Source organism: Lacerta agilis, chromosome 11 (assembly GCF_009819535.1).
Source record: "Lacerta agilis isolate rLacAgi1 chromosome 11, rLacAgi1.pri, whole genome shotgun sequence".
In the NCBI taxonomy this organism is placed as follows: domain Eukaryota; kingdom Metazoa; phylum Chordata; class Lepidosauria; order Squamata; family Lacertidae; genus Lacerta; species Lacerta agilis.
In genome coordinates, this window is record NC_046322.1 from 20,010,252 (window position 1) to 20,031,085 (window position 20,834).

General features: G+C 42.3%; 1 protein-coding gene across 6 annotated transcripts in view; it reads left to right on the forward strand.

The window, feature by feature from the left end:
* Window positions 1-20,509, forward strand: part of PARP8 (poly(ADP-ribose) polymerase family member 8) — a 158,774-nt gene extending 138,265 nt beyond the window's left edge. For all 6 annotated transcript variants that reach the window (XM_033164017.1, XM_033164018.1, XM_033164015.1 and 3 more), the window contains 12 exons: window positions 191-283; window positions 4,084-4,209; window positions 5,206-5,271; window positions 7,356-7,423; window positions 8,416-8,464; window positions 11,386-11,498; window positions 11,799-11,871; window positions 12,718-12,787; window positions 14,956-15,032; window positions 16,124-16,193; window positions 17,170-17,254; window positions 20,172-20,509. In XM_033164017.1, coding sequence (XP_033019908.1) covers window positions 191-283; window positions 4,084-4,209; window positions 5,206-5,271; window positions 7,356-7,423; window positions 8,416-8,464; window positions 11,386-11,498; window positions 11,799-11,871; window positions 12,718-12,787; window positions 14,956-15,032; window positions 16,124-16,193; window positions 17,170-17,254; window positions 20,172-20,274 — 993 coding nt within the window. In that variant the 3' untranslated portion in view covers window positions 20,275-20,509. The remainder of the gene's footprint in view (window positions 1-190; window positions 284-4,083; window positions 4,210-5,205; window positions 5,272-7,355; window positions 7,424-8,415; window positions 8,465-11,385; window positions 11,499-11,798; window positions 11,872-12,717; window positions 12,788-14,955; window positions 15,033-16,123; window positions 16,194-17,169; window positions 17,255-20,171) is intronic.
* Window positions 20,510-20,834: the final 325 nt, after the last annotated feature.

Sequence of the window (20,834 nt, forward strand, 5' to 3'; positions counted from 1 at the left end):
TTGGTGGGCTTGATACCCTGCTAAAGGCAGGGTCTGGTTGCTGGGTCATTCCATATACCTGTATGTACTCCATGAAGCCCTTGCAGTATACAAGCCTTCATAGGACTGGGCATTTTCCTTAGTAGGAAATAATTTTCATGAATGCAACTCATGCAGATTCTCTCTCTCTCTTTTTCCACCCCGATCTTAGCCTACCGTGTGTGAACGGGAGCTGTGTGTATTTGCTTTCCAAACTCTCGGTGTGATGAATGAAGCGGCAGATGAAATCGCAACAGGGGCTCAGGTAAAGTGAAACAAATACACCATCATGAATGATGTTTGCATTGCCGGCTCAATTATTATTAAGCATCTTCCCATGTCATTTTGCTACATTTTATTTCCCCCTGTTGCATCCAAAGCACTGAGGACTAATGGTGCTATGATTTTACTGAGCAGCTGGTATTTTCAGAAGTGCTCGAATTTCACCCTACGGCAAATGAAAAGTTGAGTTAAAAGTTCAAGCTTTCATTTTATTCTTTTGAAACTCTGCCTGCACTTGAAGTATAAGAAATCTCACATTAAACGCAGTGTTATTAAGAGCTGAGCCAAAATATCACAGATGACGTTTTTCTGTGAAAACGGCTGAGACTTTTCTTTTTCTCAACCCTTCTAGTAAAAAATCACTTTATCCAAAACCCTCCAGGGAATGAAGAGTATCTTCCAAGCTGGTTCTCCTAACCCCTACTCCCACCCCACTTTAACTTCACAACAGCCCTAAGAAAGAAGTTACCCAATTAACTTCATGGATGAGTAGAGAGAGGAAGGAATTTCGATTCCAAAGTCTTCACAGTGACATGCCTAATTTGGCACAGGTTTTTGTGGAATGGGAACCATTGCCTGTAGGCTGCCCTTGGAGCACTCTGGGTATACCGTAGCAGGGGTTGCCAGCCTTTTGGGAACTGGGGGCACCACACATACAGCCCAACCTGTGCCCACAGACCCTGTGTTAGACTGAAAGAAGTCCAGACTACTGGTTGCTGGATAGCTCAGGGTTGTGGGTTCAAGCCCCATGTTGGGCAAAAGATTCCTGCATTGCAGGGGGTTGGACTAGATGAGCCTTGTGGTCCCTTCCAGCTCTGCAGTTCTGTGATTCTATGGTGGCGTAGTGTCAAAAACCAAGAATTCCTGCCTGAGTGATAGCCCTTTCCTAGAAGGTGGGAAGCCTACAGTATCACCCTTTTCCAAATTCCCAGGTCTAATCAAAGCCATCACCTCTGACTCTATAAAGAAAGTGCATTGTCAAGACAATTAAGAGCAGGGGTCGTTTTCCTTATTTTAGCCTTTTATTATATATTTAAAAAATATTGTATGTTAATAAAACAGGATAGAACCTTGGATATGCAGAATATATTAAAAATAAATTTAAGGAACCACAGAAAGAGGGGGAATGAAGTCAAGTTTTGAAATGTTAAAATGATTGTAAAATTAGTGAAATGTATAAACCTGAAAAGCATAAATAATTTTTTTTGAGGGGAAAAAACCAGGACAGCACAAAAGGTCAAAAGTAAGAATGGATCAAAAATTTCATTCATTCATTGATTATTTCCCTTCTCCCAGCATCTTAATACTAAAGCAGGTACACAAGCGGATAAACATTGCCCTGGCACAGATGAGTCTTGCTTCCCCAATCTCAAATCTTAAACCATTCTCTCTCTCTCTCCCTGTGCTAAGACCTTGGTTACTTGGCTACTATCTCAGTCTGGAATTCAAGCATGCTAGCAAGGACAGCTGAGCTGCTAGTTTCCACAGCAGACACCCAGATAAACACAGAGACTTGGTAGTCTCCAAAATGTCTCCCTGAGATTCACTCTGTTCACTTGTTCATAAATGAGCACCAAGATGTTCTTTCCTCTGGCCCTCTTTGGAGACTTTGATTCTCTGTTAAATGGCTAAAAAAGAGGTGAGCAGTCAACTGGGCCACTGGGTCTGTGACAATAGTGGTCACCACGTTAGATAACAACGTAAGAAGACCCCCCCACACATTGGACCAAAGATACATCCAGTCTACGTTGTTCTCGCGGTGGCCAACCAGATGCTCACGAGAAGACTACAAGCAGAACCTGAGCACAACAGTGCTCTCCCCAGCTCTCCCCACTTGTGATTCCCAACAACTGGTAAACTAGTTTTAGAATTTCACCAGGTCAAGTCACCTTAAAGTACCATCTGTCTACATTTGCCTGGAGCAGGTGTGGGAAACACCTGTTCCTCCAGATGTTGCTGAACTGCAACTCACATCAGCCCCAGGAAGCATGGCCAGTGGCCAGGGATGATGGGAACTGGAATTCATCTCCATCTGGAGGGCCAAAGGACAATAGGTACCCAGTGGTTCTTTGGCCAAGCTGGTATTTGAATCCATATTTATTGGCAATTAATTCATTTAATCTTCCTGCTGGGGCAGCACTGGCGTGCTGGTTCACTGGCAACTAGACTGTGGCAATCATTCCAAGTGTGCAAAGGAGGATGAGAAATGCAGCCTTGATCTGCCTCCTCTTCCTGGTGTTTCTCTTTTTTTATTTCACTTATTGGAAGGATCATATTTTTTTATTTCCCTCCAGAGATCTGAACATAAAGGTTTTAGAACTGGCATGAGTCAGAGTCTGTCTGGGATTGTGGGTGGAACCAGAGGGAAGTGTTAATCAAAATCCATCTTCTTTTTTTAAATGGGTTCAGTGAGTGAACTATTTTAAATCTAGGATAGAAAGATAGAGGGAGGGACTCTGAACAAAATCATTCATTTCTTTCCGTGCCGTGTCAGAATAATAATATGTGTGCAACTTAGAATTTCAGGCTATTTGGCAGGTGATTTTTCTATCTTGCAATTAGCTGAAATCAATCTTAATATCACATGGTCAAATCATTTATTTAATTATTTTAAAGTCCCCCTTTCTTTCTTCAGAAATGGTCTCCTTTTAGAGTGCCATTATTTCTGCTAACTAATTTATCCAAGCAAGTTTACAGCTACATTTTGAGGAATCATTCTTTCCATGTGTTATGAAACATAAGATTCTCAGCTCAGGACTTTATCACTAGCTGAGAGTGATATTTTGGAAGTAAGCAAGTGAATGCCTTTACGGACAGCTGTATAAATGCAGAGGGCTTTGTTCACATGATCAGGAACTGTGCCACCAACTGTGTTTCTGCTCCTGTTGATCCCCATCCAGTCACTAAGTGAATGAGTGTATCAGGAAGTGCGAACTTGCTGCCCTGTGCTTATTGGTTGAGTGAGTGATCTGAATCCCTGAATGGGGTTTCTACCTGAGGAACATGCTGAGGAGCCAGCCCAGAACTAGCAGCTTTATATAATCAGTTGAAACTCAATTGGCCCCTTATGTCACTGGCCTACTGAGTTGATAGCTGCAGTGTTACTTACTAGCCATCTGCAGTGTTGACTGTGCATCATGACATAGACTGCCCTCAGTCACAACATCTACTTCTCATGCCGCAGCCCTGCCATCCTCAAGTGTTTTTGACTGTCTGGAATGTATCCTTGAACTCCGATAATGCTGAGAGCCAGTGTGGTGTAGTGGTTAAGAGCGGTAGACTCGTAATCTGGTGAACTGGGTTCGTGTCTCCGCTCCTCCAAGTGCAGCTGCTAGGGGACCTTGAGCTAGTCACACTTCTTTGAAGTCTCTCAGCCCCACTCACCTCACAGAGTGTTTGTTGTGGGGGACGAAGGGAAAGGAGAATGTTAGCCGCTTTGAGACTCATTCGGGTAATGATAAAGTGGGATATCAAATCCAAACTACTCCTCCTCCTGCTCCTGCTCCTGCTCCTCCTTGCTTACTTCACTGGAAGAAGAAAGAGAGGGGTGTGTGAGACTGTGTGTAAAGCTAGTCTATGATACATATTTACATTCTTTGCTCTGCTCCCGTTCCCCTCTGGTCATGCTCACCACTGGAGTGTGGCCTCCTGAAGTTGCCCAGAAGAGAATGTATCCCTCAGGCTGAAAAAGGATGAATCAGCCATGGGGGAAAGTGCCAAAGATATTATTTCTCGCAAAAAGAGAGAAAGAGAGACTGTACATGTTTCCATTTTTATCTCTAGGTTGTAGACTTGTTGGTCTCCATGTGCCGCTCTGCATTGGAATCACCCAGGAAAGTTGTCATTTTTGAGCCATATCCTTCTGTAGTTGATCCTAATGACTCTCAGATGCTGGCCTTTAATCCCAGGGTATGTACATTCTGCATTTTATGGTTTTTGAGTCTAATGTGTTTTGAATTTGAATCCTTCTTCAGAGGCACGATGCAATATTAAGAAAAGGTATAGCTTTGTGCAAAAGGATGGATGGACCACATTTGGGGGAAAGCTCTTTCTGAATGCTTAAAACAGTGCTGTAGAGCAGTTAGAGAGGGCTAGGGAACCTGTGGTCATCCAGATAATGTTGGATTACAATTTCCGCCATCTCTTTTCCCTCCATAATATTTTATTAAAGCTTTTACATAATACAATAAGAAACTAAGCTAAATAAAAACAGAGAAAGAAAAAGAACACACAGAGTCCTCTCTCAAAAAACCTCTTAAACCTTGCTACCTGCAGAAAGTGGTGAGCCCTCCTTTCTTCTCCTGGCCTCTTACCCTGGGAGATCTTCACTTCCCAGCCATTCACTCAGGATCCCTCCACCAACCATCCACCACCCTCACGTGTGTGTAATCTCTGGACCCCAACAATGGTCCAGGGCAGAGGACACCAAAGAAGAAAAACAAACAGACAAACAAAATATTTATTTAAAAAGACTTTCTACCTGTCTGGTGCACAGCTACTCAATAAGGCAGCTTACAAGCAGTGAAAATCACAACAGAAAAATATAACAATATCAGTGATATAAAAACCACAACATAAGCATCGCAGACTAAGAAATAGAAGGTGCAGCAAATTCAATCAGGCACATCAGTTCTCACACAGTTTTCAACTTAAGTTTTCAATTCTGACAATTTAAAAGCCTCCCAAAATAAAGAAGTCTTTTCAAGCAAAGATTGGCCCATCCAAACCTCATTTGCAAATAGGTAGATGTTTATTATAGAAGATTATCTGTAATGCATGGTATCTACGTACCATTGCACAAAGATTCCTGCTCTTTGTGAGTGCACTGTTAGTTCTTTTTTAATGCTTTGCATTTAATCTGTTCATAATCTATTGTGTTTAATCTATTCATTTGTTTCACCGTAGAAGAAGAATTATGACCGAGTCATGAAAGCACTGGATAGTATTACTTCAATAAGAGAAATGACGCAGGTAAGCCTAAAACTCATTTTGTTCCTTAACTGTTGGTAAGGTACATCTGTTTATGAGTTTGCAACGTTGTTTGCGCAGTTGTTTTACTAGAGCCATACAAGAAAAGCCTATCAACGTAATAGACTTTGAAAGTCCAGCAAGCTACAACATAAAATCAATGAACCAGAAGGCAGGCGCATAAAGCTTGAATGGAAATGAGCAAGAGTTACACAAAAGTATTTATTTTCAGCGGAGGCTGCTTAGGAGCAGTAGATTGTTTCCACCATCAATGGAATGGAGCAGCGATCAGTGGCTGCTGACTAAATTTTTATGTATTTATTTGAATGCAATATGACAGCCAAGCCAAAGCCTTCTAAAGGGCCAGAGATGAGGGGAGACATTGGAATGGTTGATAGCTAGCTTAATTCTCATTGATGCCAATGGATGTGCTCTGAGCATGGCTCCTCTCTGGATCCAACTCTATTGATTTTGTGATGATCTGCTGTGGTGATGGCTTTACAACTAAAAGTGTGCTTGCTCAAGTAAAGGGGGAGTGGGTTTGGGGTTGCAGTGTGAATCTTCTCAATACTCAGTGGAAACTAGTTTCTGTTATGTCCTTTCAAGTTGTGCCATAAGCTTGGCAAAGTGAATGCCTTGCCGTACACTTCATGAATCCATGAGTCCATAAGAATTATATGTTAGGAGAGTACACAAGATTGCTCTGGACAGTTCGGTTCAGGTGTGATGCATGATTTATCATTACAGTATTTGCATGAGCAGCAGTGAACCTCAAGGTCATGTGCTCTCTCTTCCCATCTCCTCCATCTACATAGCTGTGAAGGGAAGACTGAAGGTATCCTCTTCCAGTTTTAAACTAATCAGGACTTCTTGTGAACATCCAAACTCAAGTGCAGGGGAAGCTCAGAAAGACTCTTGTTAAGAAGCTGGGATCATAAACCAGGGTTTGATCCTGACTTCTCCGAGCAAACAAAACTGACCAGCGTTCTAACTAATTTATCTGTAAGACAAACACTGGCCAACCTAAACAGGATGTAAAGGCATCTGATCTCCTCACAGTCACACTGGAAGGGAGTGAGGAGCAGCACTTGAATTTGAGACTAAGTGCTGCTAGTATTGTGGTTTATCATTACACCCAAAAAGAGTAAGTGTAGACATAATCTAGTTGCGTAGACAACATTTCAGTTAGAATTCTCCTGCAATAATTCTAGTATTTGATTCTTCCTGTGGTTCTCTTTAAACAATGGTGCATTCTTTCCTGAGCATGGTATCTTTACTACTGTTTTGCAAAGATCCACTCATGTATTTTTGTGAAGGGTTATGAGTCAGTATGAAGCATAAACAAGTGAGCTGACCTTCACAAAACAGGCGTAAAGATAGTTTGTCATACAAGGATATCATTGTGAATGGATCTCTAGGGAGACTGGCTTGATGTCTGAGTCTTACAATCATCTTTAATGCTTTGAAAGTGAAGCCACTATTAACTGGTCCTTTTGGTGTGCATGAATTCTGGTTTTGATGATGAGTCTTGGTGAGCTGCAAGTCAACATGTCTTGGAGTACAAGAAGAATGGTTTCCACACCAAAAAAGATATCTCTGTCTACACTTGACACTGAATTGCTTCCTCTGTTAGCAAGGTCAGGTGTTGAGTGCCAACAGAAATGCAGCCAAAGCAAGTCCATTGGAGGACGGGGGACGGGGACAGAGGCTTTAATCAGAGTAATGTCAAGACTTGCAGAAGTACGAAACAAAAATCCCTTAAGGTGCATGCAGCCCCCTCTAAAAAATACCTAGCCCAATGAGAACTGAGCATGCTCAGCTGCAGCGGACTATTGAGTGAAAGTTGGAAAAGGGAACTGGGGAACTGGGGCTGGCTAACTGGGACCCTGAACAGATTCCCATTAGGAGGTAAGGATAATGGCAAGATTTTGTTGGGCGATTCCATTTGTTGTGCATAAGATGCGGTTATTGTTGAAACTTCCTGCACCTTTTCCGGTGGGGAGAGTTACCAGAATCCACCCTAGCTTCTGTCGTCTAGCTTTCAGAATGTTCCCTTGGCTAAGTGTAACACTGTTATTATTTCCTAGGCACCTTATTTAGAAATAAAGAAGCAGATGGACAAACAAGACCCACTTGCTCATCCTCTTCTGCAGTGGTAAAGATCTCACTTAGATGGAATGCTGGGTGTTTGATGACATGGTTCATTCTTACCAGATCCCATTTGTCATTAATGTAGGGCACAATCCATCACCTCCTGTGAGAGAAGATTTTGCCATGTTCAATACAGCCCTTGTTGCAGTGCAGTGTGCCTGACTATCTGGTGTATTGGGAAGTCCATGCATTCTGATTTATCCTGCACATACAGCAGCTCCACTTCATTCGTTGAATTTTTAAGGTTGCTTTTTAAAGACAGATCTGGGCCATAGAATGGGCATATGGCAAGTAGGCGCAGGCTTCCCATTACTCGAAAGGAGTGCAGTTGTTGGGAAAGTTAAAAGCAACCCCATGGGGAACGAATCATGTCATTCATTTGTGAATGTCAATTGAAAAGAAATATTGAAAATGAGCCCCAGAAAAATGGGTTGACTATCCAAAATCATTTTACACCTGTAAATTCTCACTTGTTGCATACACAAGGAGCCCATGAAGTTGAGTGCATTCTGAGACATTAAGACGCTTCTTTAACGAATGTGTGGTAAAATCCCCATTTCTGCTTGGCAGAATGATACAAATGGCCAAGCTATCTTGGGCTGAGGGAGCCAGACTTTGAGGGCTTTCCATCATCTGTGGGGGCTTAAGTAAAATGGAATGAAGGTACCTGCCCATATTTTTATAGGAAAACCAACCCGATAGTTACCTGCCTCCCTGTGCCCTAAGAGTTGAGATAGAGGCCCTTCACTATGCCCTGACTAATGTGAAGGCTCAGCTAATGGAAAGAAGAGAAATGGCCTTCTTTGTGTCAGCGCAGAGGAACTCTCTGCCCTTCACTTGACAATCCCCTCATCTATCAGTGTTTTACTGTTTAGGCAAGCTTTTCAGAAAACCAAGCATTTCTTTATATATGATTTTAATTGTTGCTAGTGATACTTTAGTACTACGTCAGTGGGATATCTTAAATATATATATATAATTTATTGTTATTTTCAGGGTTATTTCAAGTAACAGATCACATATTGTGAAGCTACCTGTGAACAGGGTAAGTGTTATGTTGGATATAAAATTAAACAGGGTAAGTGTTATGTTGGATATAAAATTAAACACTTGGAGGGGGGTATTTGTGAATCAGTTGCATAGAGATGTAATGACAGAAATGGCCTTACCATTAGGTACAGGGAAATGGCTGTCCTGAACAGGCAGCAAATTGTTATTGTTATTATATATTTTATTACATTTTACTGCCGGGGAGGGGAAGAGGTGCTTGTGGGATTTTCTTCTTCAGGGACCAAATAAAGTGACCAGTCTTAGATGCTAGGCTGGAGGAGGGAAAGAGAATCATAGAATTGTAGAATTGGAAGGGACCACTTGGGTCATCTAGTCCAACTCCCTGCAATGCAGGAATCTTTTGGCCCAATGTGGGACTCGAACTCATGACCCTGAGATTAAGAGTCTCGTGCTTGACTGACTTGAGTTGTTGCTCCACCTCAGGCAACAAAATGTCTTGGGTAGGTAATGAATTCTGGCTATGAGATTGCTTATTGACATTCAGCAGCCCGTCACCCAGTACAATATACATTGAATGCTTCTGAATCCATTGCATCTGGCTATTGGTTTGGTCTTGTTGCATATTCAACAAGTCCTACTGATTTCAAAGGAATGTCCATGTATGTGCAGTCACAGCTGTTCAGACTAACCTTCGGCCTGTTTGCTAGATATTCATCCTACTGCTGCTATCAGGGAGCTGGCAAGGAGAACAGGGCATTTACTTCCAGTAAACTTGAAAACGATTGTTCTGGAATTGGACTGAGGAACTTAATATGAAAATAACTAACTAAATAAGCAATTAAAAGACAGTCATTAAAATATTTAAAAGTCATAATCCAAAGACCATTTAGCACCTGTTCAGTTCCAGCCACTACAAGTCAATTCTTGAAAGACTGGCAAAATTGGAACATCAGGAAATGTCCAAGTGAGTGAGTTCAAGAATTATAGTTTCTTCCCTGCCTGCTCTCATTATAGGCATGAGTTATATTGCAAAATAATGTTAGACCTTTCCAAGAGCCATTAAAATGAATGCATTTGACTGTGTTTACAGCTGCAATCCTATACACCCTTACCTAGAAATAAGTCTCACTGGACTTAACAGAACTCATTTTTTAGGAGATGTGTGTAGGACTGTTCTGATAAGTCCCATTTATTTCAGCAAGACTTAGCCATGCTTCACTTTTTCTGGGCTGCACTCCTGATAAATAAATCTCAAATAGGCAGTCAGCTGACTTCAGAGGATAGAACAAAATGTAATAGATGAAATGTTCACTTAGGCATGTAGGCTCCAATTTATTTTGATGGGTAATAACTGCATTAAAGCCATCTCTGTGCAGCCCACTGTTAATTAAATGTCTCGGAACAAGCCGTGTTAACTTAGATCATCTTATGGGTTATTGGCTCTGCCTTTCAATATAAAGTATTCCATCCACCATCTGATAGCACTGGGTGATGACATGATAGGTTGGATGTAGAAATGACAATGGATTTCGGAAAGTGGGGAGAAGGGTTTGAAGTACAAACTTCCCCCACCAAAGTTTGGAAATCTGAGCTCCATTGTGAACAGAGCCCAAACTCCCACCAAGCCAACCAGCCACTGCTGCTACTTTCCACTGTCTTCCTGTGCCAACTTATTCTTCTAGGTGGTAGGGAAACCAGATGTCTCAAGGTACCATACATACATTGTAGGCCTCATCCTTAAAGCTTGTGTTCTAGTAGGTTCATGAGCATAATTTTCTAGTGGAATTTGTTGGGCAGGGATCTGGGAGACCCACTCCTTCCCTTCAGACCCTGGTATTAAGATCAGGAGAAAGGAATCCTCTTGGTAGTTTCACTGCTCTCAGAATTTGGGGTGTGTTGTGTTTTTGAACTGCTGTTACCTGCCCTTGGACTTCAGGGCAAAGAGTGGCTAAGAAATCACCACCACTATCACTTCCCTATATCTCCATGCCAAATCCATTAAGTTAAGGGTCATGGGAAATGGCAGGTCTTGTGCAATTGAGCGGGCAACAATGAACACTCCTTGGTGACATTCCTGAGCATGCTCAGGATGATCCAGGCTAGAAGGAAGAGGTCTGCAAGGTGTCTGCTATAATGAGTGAACCTTCCTTCCCCTGGTTCCCCCACTATGTGGCAGTGTAAGGTTGCCTTGAAAGAACTGGGAGAAGTCATTGGCATATTGCCCCCCCCCAAAAATCCAGTTTTTAAAAAAAGCTTTCTCAGAAGAAACCAGAACAACTTAGAAAGACCCAGATCTTTTCTTCCAAGATCTTTTGAAAACTCAGAAAAACATAAGGTGAGTCAGAGAAAGTTCACCCATCTTTAGCTGCATGCCTTGTCACAGTATATGCAATGTCATGAATAGGAAAACACAAGAGGTATTTCCCTTTTCCCTTGTTAGATTTTTTTTTTAATCTCCAAACTCAAGTTTTTTTTAGGTTTTTTTTTTTTGGATAAGCTGAAAATAAAATGTTAGGTGCAGGAGCTATGTGATTGTTATATCTAATGGGGTATTTTTCAGAGATTAGTGAAACTGTGGGGTATGGGGGTCAGGCAGGGTCAACCCTGAAAAGCTTTCCTGGCTGAACTCCCATCTCTGACTCCCATTGAATCAACTGCTGTTGGCTTTTCCTCAACAAAAAATACAGATAAATACAAAGCATATTTTTCCTGGGGAATAAATAGTAATCAAGGGCAGGTTGGGAAAGAAAACAGTGCAAAGGAGAAGGAGTTAAGGGCCACAGAGCTAACTGCATATCAGGGACGAGGGGTTGCTTTGATCTTTTAGATCTTGTTTGCAGACCCCTCGTTTTAAGCCTAGTTTGACCCTTAAGAATAAGTTTACACTAGAGAATTTATGAGAATTAGAATATGTCACTGACTTCCCTTTGCTGGTTTGCTCCTGTTCTTTTTCAGCAATTGAAGTTTATGCACACCCCACACCAGTTTCTTCTGCTCAGCAGTCCACCAGCCAAAGAATCCAATTTCAGAGCTGCTAAAAATCTCTATGGAAGTACCTTTGCATTTCAGTGAGTATCAAAAGCTGTAATTTTTTTTAAAAAATGAAATATTCTGAAATGCATACTTTTCTTCTTCCAGAACATGGTTTTAGAGCAAATGGCTAGTTTTATTATTTATTGTTATTATTATATTTTAAAATTTGTATACTGACCCTCATCTGAAGATCACAGGGCTGTTTGCATCATAAAAAAACAAATTGAGAACACAAAATGCACAATAAAAACAAAAACTAAACACATTGTTTTTCATTTTGGTTTCTCTATGACAGTACTAATTTCCTCTCTGTGTGTTTTTCCCCCCTCTGAAAGTGGGTCACACATTGAAAACTGGCACTCTATCCTGAGGAATGGCTTAGTAGTTGCTTCCAATACAAGATTGCAGGTAAAAGTAAAACTGAAAAGGGAAATATATGGGTTGTTTCTTAAAGGCAGCTTTGGGTGCAAGACATTGAAGTTACAAGCTTATAAACAGCACTCTTTATCCGGAAGAAAGTCCCAGTAAATTCAGGGGTCTTTATTTCTGAGTAGACTTGTATAGAATTGAATTGCAACACAAAGTAGATTCTAGACAGACAAAACTACTAATTCACATAATGCAGCATTGGGGAAGCTGTGACCTCCCAGTTGTTTTTGGGCTACAACTCCTACCCTTGACCTTTGGCTCTGCTGGCTGAAGTTGGTGGGTTTTGGCATCCAAAAACTTCAAAGGGGCCACAGGTTTCCCATCCATAATTCATTGCTTGATGTGTAGAATTTGCCTTGGCAGATGTAGCAAGGGCCACCAGCTTTGATGGCTTTGAACAGCTTAAGCAATAAGGATAAAGGTCTCAAAGGAACATAGGAAGATGCCATAGATCAAGTCAGACCATTATTCCAGCTAACTTAGCATGGCCTGCACTGACTAAAAGAGGCTGTGCAAGATTTCAGACAGCGTTCCCTCCCAGCCCTACCTGGGGATGCCTGGGTTTGAACCTGGGACCTTTTGCATTCAAAGCAGATGCTCTTAACCACTGAGCTACAGGTCCTTTGGGTACAGCTCTCTATAATGTTGAATGTTGGTCATTATAGCTGAGTGCAGTTCAAAGACTGTATACCACTGAATACTAAATAAATTGAGAGTTTGAGATGAAACTAAAATGATTCAAATGTTGTATGCTCTTATTCTGTAGCAGATCTAGGAACTGTAGCAGATTTAAGAACGAGCTAAAAGGTCCTTGTTTTGTTGCAGCTCCATGGTGCAATGTTTGGAAGTGGAATCTACCTTAGTCCATTGTCAAGCATATCTTTTGGTTACTCAGGTGACATTTTTAAATCTCTCTATGTGCAGAGGGGAGTGGGATATGGCAGAGTGAATGAATTTTTAAAACAGAGAACCAAATGCCTGCTGAATTAGCCTGTGGCAACTTTCCTCCTCGTTCTATATATGAAGGCTGTGCTTGCTGCAGAGATTAAAGGATGGAGCAGGAAGGAGAAGCAGGAGTGGAAGTCAGATAGTCATATCTCACAGGAAGTCTTTGTGGAGGCTGGAAGTTGTTGCAGTTTTCTGGCTCAACCGCGGGAGTTGAATCCAACTAAATTATTGCATGTGTGGAACAACTTTCACAAGCCCAGTGGTATTAACCCTGCTTTCATTTACCTGCACACACCCCACACTTCCCCCATATCTGCTCATGCAGATTTGAGGGACCTGCAGGGAGGGGAGATGGATGCAAAGTTACATTGCACTCAGTAAAGTTCTTCCGCATGAACAACAGTTCAGTTGGATACAGCACAGGGTCTATACAGGGTGAGTCATTTAAAAGAGGCCCCATGGAACATGTGTGCTCTGTATCCACGGGGCCTGTTTTAAAGGACTCACCCTGTATGAGCTATATTTCACAATGCACACTGGGTTGCAGACATATAGATTCACAAAGGGACATCCTTGTTAGGATACACAGCTTGTACCTTTACAAGCACATGAAACATACTAGCAGCAGCCTCACAGTGTGGTCTCCCCGAGGAGAGAGGCAGGGGACAACTAACACTCCCAGCTTACATAGGTAACAATTTCATCATGGCTCCAAGCACCAAATCAGTCCATTAGCTGATCCATGCTTAGAGGTGTGTCAAGCTCCATCTCATGTCACAAGAACAGGCATAGATGTGATGAAGCCACCAGTTCCCCCAGTTGGCTCTCCTCCCACGTACCCTCCAGCCAGTTGGCAGTGAAGAATTGGTTGAATAATGTTTCACTTGTCTTCCGCAGTTTGGTTTAATGCCTTCCCCACCCATACTGAACATCCCAGCAGTGACCAAAAAAAGTCACCCACCAGGTTGTCATGTAAACCCCAGGAGCATTTGCAGCATTACTTTGGTGGAGGGAGGGAACGCATTCCTGGGTGTAGGAAATATTGCTGCACCCTCCCAGAAAATTACTGCTTACTTCCAAGCAGGTGACTGATCGCACGATTGGCTAATCCCAAACTGCAAAGTTCAGGGGGTGGGGTGGGTAGGATTTTTTGCTACAGTGGGAGGGGAGACAGCACCTGCCTCCCACATTCCCAATTTTGTCTTTGTTGCTAATTGATTTGGTCTCCGCCACAAGAAAAAGCATACAAATCAAAAGAAAACATCTCTTTATCCATATGGTAGTGTACTTGCTTTACAAATATTTATAGCAAAACAACAATCCATTAAAAAATCCAAGGCAAGCTGAACTGAAATGAAGTATTAGTTATCTACTAGCTGTGAAACACTGAAAATCCAAAGCAAAAAAACATTATCCATAGAGTACAAAGGGATTCCAATTTGTTCCGTCACTGTTTTTCCCTTGTTTTAATATAACATGGTTAATTTAGCCACCAGAGCAAATTTGCAGGGTTTCCCCCCTATTTACTCCTTTATTTTAATCTACTTTATTGTAATTTTATTCTGTTGTTGGCCAACAAAACTGCTGCCCCCCCCCCCCCCGCAAAGCCATATCTGTGCTTGAAACATAACTCTCTTAGACTCCTTTCTGATAAAATATAGTTTTGAAATCCCTGAAATAAAAACCAACCAAAGCAATCCAAACCCCCAATCTGCCATCTGGGGTGGGTGTGTGATGTGTGTTTGGCTGTCCCTCCCCCCAGCCCTGCCTGGCCCTGCTGGTGGGGGGGGGGGAGCTGCACTGCTGAAGAGCGTTTCAGTGCACCTGCACAAAAGGTGGGCAGACAGGTGCTACTACTTATGACAACTCTGCTGGTGATGGTCAGTGGAAAGCCCTGAAGCAGGGATGAGACAGGACTGAGCCAGCACAGGATACAGAGGAGATTGTACCATCTCGGCTGGCAGCATAGAAAGCGCTCAATTTACCAGGGTTGTCAGTCGCTAGAAAGAAGAATCAGCTGTAACATCCGTGTCTGCATGCACTCTCCATTTATATGAAGTGGAACATCTGACATTTTACGCACCAGTATGTCTGATGTAAATCTAATGTCTTTAGGGATGAACAAGAAGCAGCAGAAGGTGTCAGCGAAGGATGAGCCTGCTTCAGGCAGTAAAAACAGCAATGTGTTACAGGTAAAGAAATATATGAAGCATTTCTAAAAGACGTTTTAGTTTTATGCAGGGCAAGTACTGGATATGAGGCTTATTTATCCCCAGAGCATTCTTGTGCACATGAGATAGTGGTGATGGAGGAATCCATAAGGGCATTGCATTGACAACTGAGAACTCTACAAGAACTGTTTTCTGTGTCAAATAGTAAGTTGTTGGACTGCCGTTCCTCTGTTGCAAGGATGGGGAACCTGCGACCCTTCAGAAGTTGCTGGACTCCAGCTCCCAGCATCCCCAGCCACAATGGCCAAATGTCAGGCATGATGGGAGTTGTAGTCCATCCAGTCAAATGAGTGATTATTATTATTAGTAGTAGTAATAGTAGTATTAGGACAACAGGTTCCGCATCCCAGTATTGTTGCCCTGTGTTCTATGTTGGCACTAACAGACATAACTGGTATATATACAACTCCACAGGATTGAGCTCAAATATCTCATGCTTGATTAGTAATCAAAAAAGATATACACTGTCACATATATTATCCTAATTTGGACTCTTTCGTTCATCTGTTAGCAAATATATGTCCCTTGTAAGGATTTTTTTTCTGCTCTACTGCTAGGAGAAATTTGATCTGTTATTAAACCAAGGATTGAACTGATAGCTATGGGCAATATTACAGAGAATTTATAGATTTGCCAGAACAGTAATGATATCAGTACTTCTAGCAAGAATATGTCAACCGGACCTATTAATAACTCCTTCATTGGCCAAAATTGGTTTTCGTTTTTTTAAATATATAGTACCACTGGAACAGAGGAAGCATTCTTAAAACCAAATCTGAACATTAGGTTAGTTTAGTTTAGTAGAGTCTACACTGACTGACAGCGACTGTGTAGGGATCCAGGCATCAGCCATTCCCTGATGTACCTGCAGATGCCAATGGGGATTGTACCTGGGGCATTCTGCATGAAAAGCAATTGTTGTTCTACTACTGAGCTTCAGCCCTTCCTCAAATTGCTTTCTTTTTAGAGCACAACTTCATATTTAGTAACTATTTAGTCAGTGATCCATATTTAGTATAATTTTGTCTTCCAACGCTTGCCTTCCCTTACAGTCGCAGAAAAAAGGACAGCAGTCTCAGTTTTTGCAAAGCCGAAACTTAAAATGTATAGCCTTATGTGAAGGTAAGCAAGAAGAACAATAAAGACGAGACGGGTCTTCTTCCTGCAGTCAGAATGAAGCAACTACACCTCAAACCTAACTTGGTTGCATAGTGACATCATTTCCTCTTCACAGAAAGCCTGGGAATTGTGAAGGGGTGGTAGGGGTCTCTTAACAGAGAATTCTCTATAGCTGGTTTGAATTCCTTTGGGTGCTTAGAATAGATTTATTCCATCTTTTTTTGGTTCCATTGTTGTCTTGTGCCTACCCGCAGTTCCTTGGTCTCCAAGGCAACAATGGTTTCTTTAAAATCACCTTGATTGAAGTCTGTGGTGCAAAAAGTTACCTCAGTTGGTCCGTCACCCTCATACCTGCTACCCATGGTTTTAAAGTAAGCCAAATCAATGATTAAGCAGAGGCGTCTGGATTTAGGTTTCCAAGGGATCTTGTTATCCCAAGTCACTGGAGATACCATGCCATACTTGGGGTGGTTACAGTATCTAACCTTAAATATAGGAAGGCTTTCTCTCAGGCAAAGTTTAATGATCCCCCCTCTAATTTCTTAGTCGGCAGATATAATAAAATCTCAAAGAACAGATGCTGCCTCCTGTAACAATGCAGAGGTGGATTCTTTTCTTGCATGCCCTCTTCTACTATAACTTTCATCAAGGGGCTAGGAAAGATCTGGTATATCCACACAGTCCGTCCCCAATCACTCCTCTGACTCTCTTCTGATCACTTTGCTCCAAGGTTCTATCTAATAAGTCAACCACAGAGCAAGTGGCAAAGTTTTTGAATACTACTAGACCCCCTCATGACTGCCTGACATATGCACACCATCTAGCATTTTAAATCAGTGTGTTTTTTTAGCTGTATTTACATTTTTATTAATGTCATCATTTGTGCTTGTCAGCTGTTTTAAAATGCTTTAATGGTCTGTTGACCACTAATAAAGAAACTCGGCAGGCATTTTGTCAATAATTTCTCTCTTCCTTATAGTGATAACTTCACCCGATCTGCACAAACATGGGGAGATCTGGGTAGTTCCCAACACAGATCATGTGTGCACGAGATTCTTCTTTGTGTAAGTACAGAGGACTTTCAATTGTACATTTTTTCAAAAAAAAAATGTTTACCGCTTTGTAACTTTCATAACTTGCTATTCTTTTTCTTTATTAAATAAACAGTTTGCTAAAATAAGAGGGGGTGCAACCTGCCTGTTGTCGCACTCAAACAAACTGCTTTGTATTCATTTAAACCCTTTGAGCAGGCCAAAGCCTTTAGTGCTTTTCGTTTCTCTTTTCTTCTGTTCTTTTTAAAAGCTTGAATATATTTTTATTCATCTCCAACTTTCCTCCTTCCAGGACAGATCAATCTAATCAAGTTTGCCAAAGTCCAATCTCTGATTTTGGTAGCTGCCATCCTTCAGGGTTATCAGTAAAGTCTTTTATAAAAGGAAGCCATACAGGCATACCCCGGGTTGCGCACACCCCGGGTTGCAGATGTTTGAGTTCAGAACGCCTGCAACCTGGAAGCGTTTCCGGAGCACGCGCGACCTCCGGATGCACAGAACGCTTCTGCGCACTTCGCGCATGTGCAGAAGTGCTCAAATTGTGCTACTTCCGGGTTTGTTTGTTTTTTGGGCGTTCATGTTAAGCACGCCCGTGTTACGTAGCGCGATCCGGAATGGATCGTGTGCGTAACACGGGGTACCACTGTACTTCAACAAAATCATCTATACCATTTGTATTATTGAATGTGTGTAATCTCTTTGTTAATTTTTCTCATATATCAATAGACCATAAATTCTGTTTCCAACAAGAGACACACAGATGTTCTCACCCTTTCCAATTCTGTACCACTAGTAGGCATGCTGCTACTAAAAGAAAAGTAATTATTTCTTTATTGCAAAGGTTATAGAATCATAGAATCATAGAGTTGGAAGAGACCACAAGGGCCATCCAGTCCAACCCCCTGCCAAGCAGGAAACACCATCAAAGCATTCCTGACAGATGGCTGTCAAGCCTCTGCTTAAAGACCTCCAAAGAAGGAGACTCCACCACACTCCTTGGCAGCAAATTCCACTGCCGAACAGCTGTCAGGGTTAGATTGCCCTTCTTTAAAAATAGTTAACACATTCCAAACTTGGGGTGCATTACACATGTTGACCTGTAATATAGCTCATTTCTGCAAAGACCCTCTGCCCAAAGGGCTTTATATGTTCACACATCCACCACATGTGAAATGTTGTACCTATACTATGCAGAATCTCCAGCACAATAGTGCAATAGTTTTACTCAGGGGTCAGCAAACTTACCGTGCCTCGGGCTGGTGTCTGCAGTGCCAATTGCACGGTGGGCCAGAGGGCGGGTGAGTGTGTGCCCATACACGTGTGCACACGCTATTTCCAGCACACTTCCGTGTTGGAGGAGCACCAGAAATAGCTTGTGGGCATGTGCACGGACCTCCTCTGACCTGGATGTGCACCGGAAATAATGCTTGCGCATGCACACAAGCTATTTCTGGTGCTCCTCCAACCCAGAAGTGGGCAGTAGCGCCACACTGCGCTGGTAAGAGTGGGTGGCAGCAGTGGGCGGCGGGGGTCACCGGGGGCCGGATAAATGAGTCCCGCGCGCCATATCCAGCCCATGGGCTGTAGTTTGGAGACCTCTGGTTTTCCTAATATAGTTACACTGCAATGGCATCAAATGCCATCAGTGTAGTAATTTAAAGGTATTTTCCCAGATCCAAGTTGATACTGATTTTAGTGGTTTTTTGCCCTGCAAATTATTCCAAGCTACCTCCGCAATCTCTATCCCTAGATCAGATTCGCATTGCTGTTTCGCAGAGCTACAGTCTCCTAGGAGAGTGGTTTTCAAACTGTTCTGGGGCCAGGGGGCTGCTGATGCATCTCTTTGCCAAGGAAGCAAGGGACTAGCAGGGGTGGGGGGAGCCTAGGTACAACTCTGCTTCCACACACACCCCAGTTGACACAAGACGTTTGTCACAAATTCTTTATTGAGTTGGTCATGGTGGACACGACCAAATGATAGCTTGCCCACCCTTAACATAACATCCCCAAATGCATATTAAACGTTTGGATAAAATTCATTATTATTTTTTAAAGTGCATTCTGTTAGCCTGCGCTGTAGTTCCTCCTTGCTTCTCCACTTCCCAGCCTCACTACAGTGTTACCTTGGTTCTCGAACGGAATCTGTTCCGGAAGTCCGTTCGACTTCGGAAAATGTTCGGAAACCAAAGTGTGGCTTCTGGTTGGCTGCAGGAGCTTCCTGTACTCAATCGGAAGCCATGGAAGCAGCGTCGGACGTTCAGGTTCCAAAGGACGTTCGCAAGCCGCAACACTCGCTTCTGGGTTTGCGGCATTCGGGAGCCAAAAATGTTCGAGTCGCAAGGTGTTCGTGATCCAAGGAAGGAGTGTATTGTAAACTGCCAGAAGCCAGAAATGTGGCAAATCTCCTTCTCAATGCAAACCATATACAGCAGGAGTAGCCCATGTGGTTCCCTCCAAATACTGCTGGACTCGAACTCGCCTCATTCCTGGCCATAATGGTTGGGGCTGATGTGAGCAGAAGTCCAACAGCATCTAGAGCATGGGTAGGCAAACTAAGGCCCAGGGGCCGGGTATGGCCCAATTGCCTTCTAAATCCGGCTTGCGGACGGTCCAGGAAGCAGTGTGTTTTTACATGAGTGGAATGTTTGCTTTTATTTAAAATGCATCTCTGGGTTATTTGTGGGGCATAGGAATTGGTTCCTTTCCCCCCCCTTCCCAAAATATAGTCCGGCCCCCCACAAGGTCTGAGGGACAGTGGACCGGCCCCCTGCTAAAAAAGTTTGCTGACCCCTGATCTAGAGGGCCTCACTCTGGTGACTCCCCTTATTCAGGTGGAGGATCACACTGTTTCTTGTACTGTGGAAAGTTTCGAAATATTTTTTTCAAAAAAATTATCTTGTGCACTTTTCTTTCTTTCTTTCTTTTATAGCTATGAAGATGGCCAAGTAGGAGATACAAGTATAAACACTCAAGAGCCAAGCATTCATAAAGAAATCCTCCGGGTCATTGGTAATCAAACTGCTACTGGTTAAAAGGACCACTCTTAACTCCTTGATGTGATTTGGAAGCCTTCCTCAGTCTCAAAGCTGGATTTTGAACTGAAGAAGAAATTTTGGGGCAGGCGGGGAAACAACCCTAATTTATTGTTATTCTGAACAAGTTAACCCTTTGAATACTTTTTCTTACTTAGCATTTCTTATCACACCGGGGAGAGGGGGAAATTAACAAACCTGAAAGGGATCTAAGCAAGCAACTGTAGGGACACAGAGTCCAAGACAGCTGATAGTCGAACAGACGCTTCGGATTGTTCACAATAAACGGAATTTGAAAAGGAGTTTTGTGCTGATATTTTTATATTAAAGACTTGAATCGGATCATTTTAGTACTGTATTACCTGTATTTTAAATTTACAATGACTGGAACAGAAAGTCTTTTTATAAAACAAATAAACAAAAGTGGAAGCCTATGTAGTACAGGATATTTTGCAATAAGTAGAATATTCACATTTTGATACACCATAGAAACTGGTTGCCTGGAATGTTAAAAAAAAGTGAGAAAAAGTTAGCTGTAAAATATATTCATTCTGCTATAT